Consider the following 4,168-nt stretch of genomic DNA (forward strand, 5'->3'; position numbering starts at 1 on the left):
TATTACTACAGGAGCTATGCTATGTACATCAGTTGTATTTCAACCTTAATTTATGAATGCCAAATCTATTTGTAATGCAAGCTTAAAACAGAATCTAAACATCAAAAGATGATAGTAGCATAGCATCACAGACCAAGAAACTAACAATAACAAATACTTAAATAGATAGAAATATAGAAAAGTTCATTGAGGGACATACCATCTGCTGAAGAAAGAAGTAGAAACATGTAGGACAATGATCAAACATGTGATAGGCTTTCAATGAATTGATAAGTAGTATTACACCAACTTGCACCCCAATAAACAAGATCATTTGTTGATAAATCATGAAGCTCCTTCAATGTCTTGGACTTGACATTATAAGAAATAACTTTACCCCGGATAGATACCACCAGTGTAAAATCTTTTTTATTTGCTCCCTTCACGACCCATAGCACATTAAATTCACAACGTGTGATTATGGTTTTGCGAGCTGTCTTTGGTAACACAAATAAAATGGGTCTAAGATAGACCTGGTACTTCACAATCCACTTGCAGTAATCCCTGTGCATCTGAAGGATTCTGAATCCTGTAGCACAACGCTGAGGAGTCTGAATAAGAAGCAAATCGCCACCACATTCTCCAAAATACCTAATTTTATCATAAGAAAGGATTTTAGGGTTTCGAGGCATTGGGGTATGTATCAATTTCTCTTCCTCAAGCTCAAATCGAGCATGAACATTTCCATAGCTTATACCATGAATTGGTCCGTTCCAAAACACGCTGAACAATAATGGCACACCTCGCGGATCAGGCACAGAAACGTGTTTCCAAGACGAAGTCTGCAAACTATAAATTTCAATTTCAACCCAGTGTCCATTATTAACATAACTGTAACTAAACAATAAAACTTTATAGTGAGGCGATTTCGCAAGATCAAAAGCCAAGAAAGCAGCAGCATTTTTACGATACGATTCAGATGAAGTGGGACCAATATCAGGAAGAAGTGAGAATTTCTTTGTGGTGAGATTACAAACAATATATGGGGGTTTTCTAAAACCATTAGAGCACAAGATTAAACCATTGCAAGAGCGTTCAATCATAGTTGCAGAACTTGATACAACGATACCATCGAGAAATGAGAGTATGGGAAGAAGAGTTTGGTGTCCAGCAATTAATACAGACTGGAGTTGTTCATTGAGAGATTAACGGTTTGAGTAGAAATATAAGGTTGAGATGGAGGAATGGTGATTTCGGCGAGCGTGGTTGGAGGTGAATTGGGAGTCGGAGATGAGAGAGAGCCAATTAATTTAGCAGCGAATGAATGTTCCGACTAAGTATAGCCGATGATAAGCTTTCTTCTGCTTCTTCTTCTTTTGTTGTATGCTTTGATGCTTCAGTTTTTACTCTGCAAGAATAGAGTATGTGTAGTGCTTTACTTTCTTCGTGTGCCCCCTTTTCGGAGAGGCGCGAATTAGGTCCTACAGTTCGGACTCCTGTCACGGTTCTGATCTAATCTCATGAAGTGCAATATGAGACTAATAAACACCAAAGAGTCCAATCCAGCAAATTATTTTGGAAAATTGATTTTAAAACAAATAATGCCAAACTGGACTGCTTTGCCAGATCACAGAGTCACCACCTAAATATTTTATTTTTGGAAAATGTAGGAAACCCTGACTCATGCCAAAGGCCACGTGTCCGTCATCACCAAAGTTGCTTCAGCTCGGGAACTTGGGTACGAGAGGGAAAGGTCCTGAAATGAGCACCCCCGCTCGCCCGATCAAAGATCGGCCTCTACTAAGCATGATATGTTCGTTTTATAAACACATGTGTTCTTATTTCGGTTATTAATCTAACATTACTATGTGATGCACACAACATACAAGTATAGACTAAATCGCAAGAATTGGAACAAAACAACTCATGTTTGTTTTCGAAAATAGTTTGAAAGTACCACTTTCAAGTGGGCTAAAATGCGGATTTGCCACCCTCAAGTGGGCTTAAAACATGATTTTTCCACTTCGCAAAGTGGGCTTAAAACTCACATTTGGTGAATTGTTCCAATTCAAGCAATGAAGCCTCCAGATTGCCTCTGTTAAATCTCAAGACCACACTGATGGCTGATCGGCTATGATTGGGGGCCATCGGCCACTACTGGTGGTCGATCGGCTGGCTTTGGTGGCCAGTCGGCTAGTACATGTGGCCGGTCGGCCACTGATCTCCTGAACTTCCTCCTTTTGCTGCAACAGAGAGCAAACAGAGGCATGGCAATGTATTTGCAAGGAAATGTGTGTACTACCACCCTCCTTATCATTTCTCAAGCTTAAAGGAGTGTGGCATTTGACTCTCAAGCCACTAATCAAGCATTTTCAATGCATGATGGCCAAAGAACCAAGCTTGTACAAGCTTAATGAATGCGCACATAAGACTCAAAGAGCCTCCACCCTATCATGCATGATCAAGGGTGTCGGCGACCAAGAAACGTGACACATTTCATCACTATGAGTATGAAACGTCCCACATTTCTTGTGTTTGGATTAATGTCTGATCCAAACACATGCAATGCAACATAAATGCTTATCTTGTTCATGTTTTACTTTGCTCAATTCTTGTTTACACATTTTATATTACCGATTAGTCCTTTAACCGATTAAGTCCAATGTGAAAGTCCTCTAATGAGAGAGGGGTTAGCCAAATGATGATTTAAGACATGAGAGAGACCATGCCTTTGACTAGGAGGAACTCGCAAAAGAGAGAGTTAAAGCCATTGAGCACAAGCTCTATCTCAAGTTTAAACACAACCATAAGGTTAACCAACCCTCAAAGCAAATGGAAAAATGAAGAAATGAGGGAGGATGCAGAATTTCAGTGCTGAAATGGCATGCTAAAGACACTAAACCATGCAAGCAACACATACACAACATGTTTAAAGCCAAAAGCATTAAAGCTAGTGAAGAGCATTACACAAGAGGCATGCGATGTCAAGCTTAAATGACCAAACCAACTCTGGATAGAGCTTAAACATGCCAAAATAGTAGCCATAACATGCTGAAATTAAGGCATAGAAAGCAAGAAAAACATGCTCACATGTTGGCTCACAAACAAGGCTTAATGCACAACTCTCAAAAGCAATGAAAGTGTGAAATATGTGAGAGTGTGACAGAGATATATGCACTGAAATCACATGTAAAATGATGTTATATCATGCAAACATCTCATGCAAGATATGTTAGAGGCCTCAAAACACAAAGTTAGTGAAGGCATTTACACTACAACCATGCAAGGCTAAGTTCATAAGACCAAGACCACTCAAAACAGAGCTAAAGCATGACAAAACATGAGCAAAAACATGTTGAAATAAAGCTAACATAAGCTAGAATGATAGGCTAACTCATTAGGCGTGCTAAGCTAGTAAGCATGATTACACTGCAAGTGTAAGAAGCAAGCAACAAGTGGCTTAACCAGACAAAAACAGAGCTAAAGAAGGTCAAAAAAGTCACAAAAACATGCTGAGATCATGCTATGAGATGGTAGAAAAACATGCTCACATGTTGGGCTATCAACACTTGCAAAGAAGACACAAGGAGGGACGGCCACCCCCTCCTATTTTGGACCTCAAAACCAACTTTTTGCCACTGAAATCCCCCTAGAATTCAGTGGATAAAAGGCCAAAAAGAGGTTGTTTGAAAAGCTCTAAAAGATGGCATAACTCTTAGCAAACAAGCAACAAAAAATGGTAAAAGCAATTACATGCATGTGTTCAAGCAACTAAAACATGGATCATACCCATTTGAGCTCAAACATGCAATATTCAAAGCAATTACACACACATTGTGTTCAAATATGAAAATTCATAACAATTTCCTACATGCATGTGTTCTAAGACTTCAAATTTAACAAAACCAACTCAATTCATGTTCTTTAACATTTTTCAAGTTTGAACTTGCAAATTACAAACAAGAGTCAATGAATCCACTCACCTAAGAGCTTCAACACTCAAGCTCTAGCCAAATCTAGAGCTAGATCTTCAAGAGATTCAAGTTTTGAACCAAAATTGCACAACTCTCCCCTTTTTCCTTTTATAGCCGACCCTTCCCTCTCTTATCTTAGAGTTGAAATCAGCCCAAATGAATATAAAAAGGGAATTGAGTGTAGAATGCCCATTTAAAATAAGTCCCACTAGCCA

The 4,168-nt window shown here is 39.0% G+C and overlaps 1 protein-coding gene across 1 annotated transcript; it reads right to left on the bottom strand.

Annotated features, from left to right (window-relative positions):
• Positions 1-239: 239 nt before the first annotated feature.
• On the bottom strand, positions 240-1,082 carry LOC145823653 (F-box protein At5g07610-like). The gene has a single exon (XM_082923146.1). The coding sequence runs from the start codon at positions 1,080-1,082 to the stop codon at positions 240-242; it is 843 nt and encodes a 280-aa protein (XP_082779272.1).
• Positions 1,083-4,168: the final 3,086 nt, after the last annotated feature.

This window comes from Camellia sinensis, chromosome 4 (assembly GCF_055761805.1).
Source record: "Camellia sinensis isolate YWXY chromosome 4, ASM5576180v1, whole genome shotgun sequence".
NCBI lineage: Eukaryota > Viridiplantae > Streptophyta > Magnoliopsida > Ericales > Theaceae > Camellia > Camellia sinensis.

Bases quoted from the DNA above. Each gene is read 5' to 3' on its own strand.
- LOC145823653 (XM_082923146.1), bottom strand. From the start codon at position 1,082: ATGATTGAACGCTCTTGCAATGGTTTAATCTTGTGCTCTAATGGTTTT.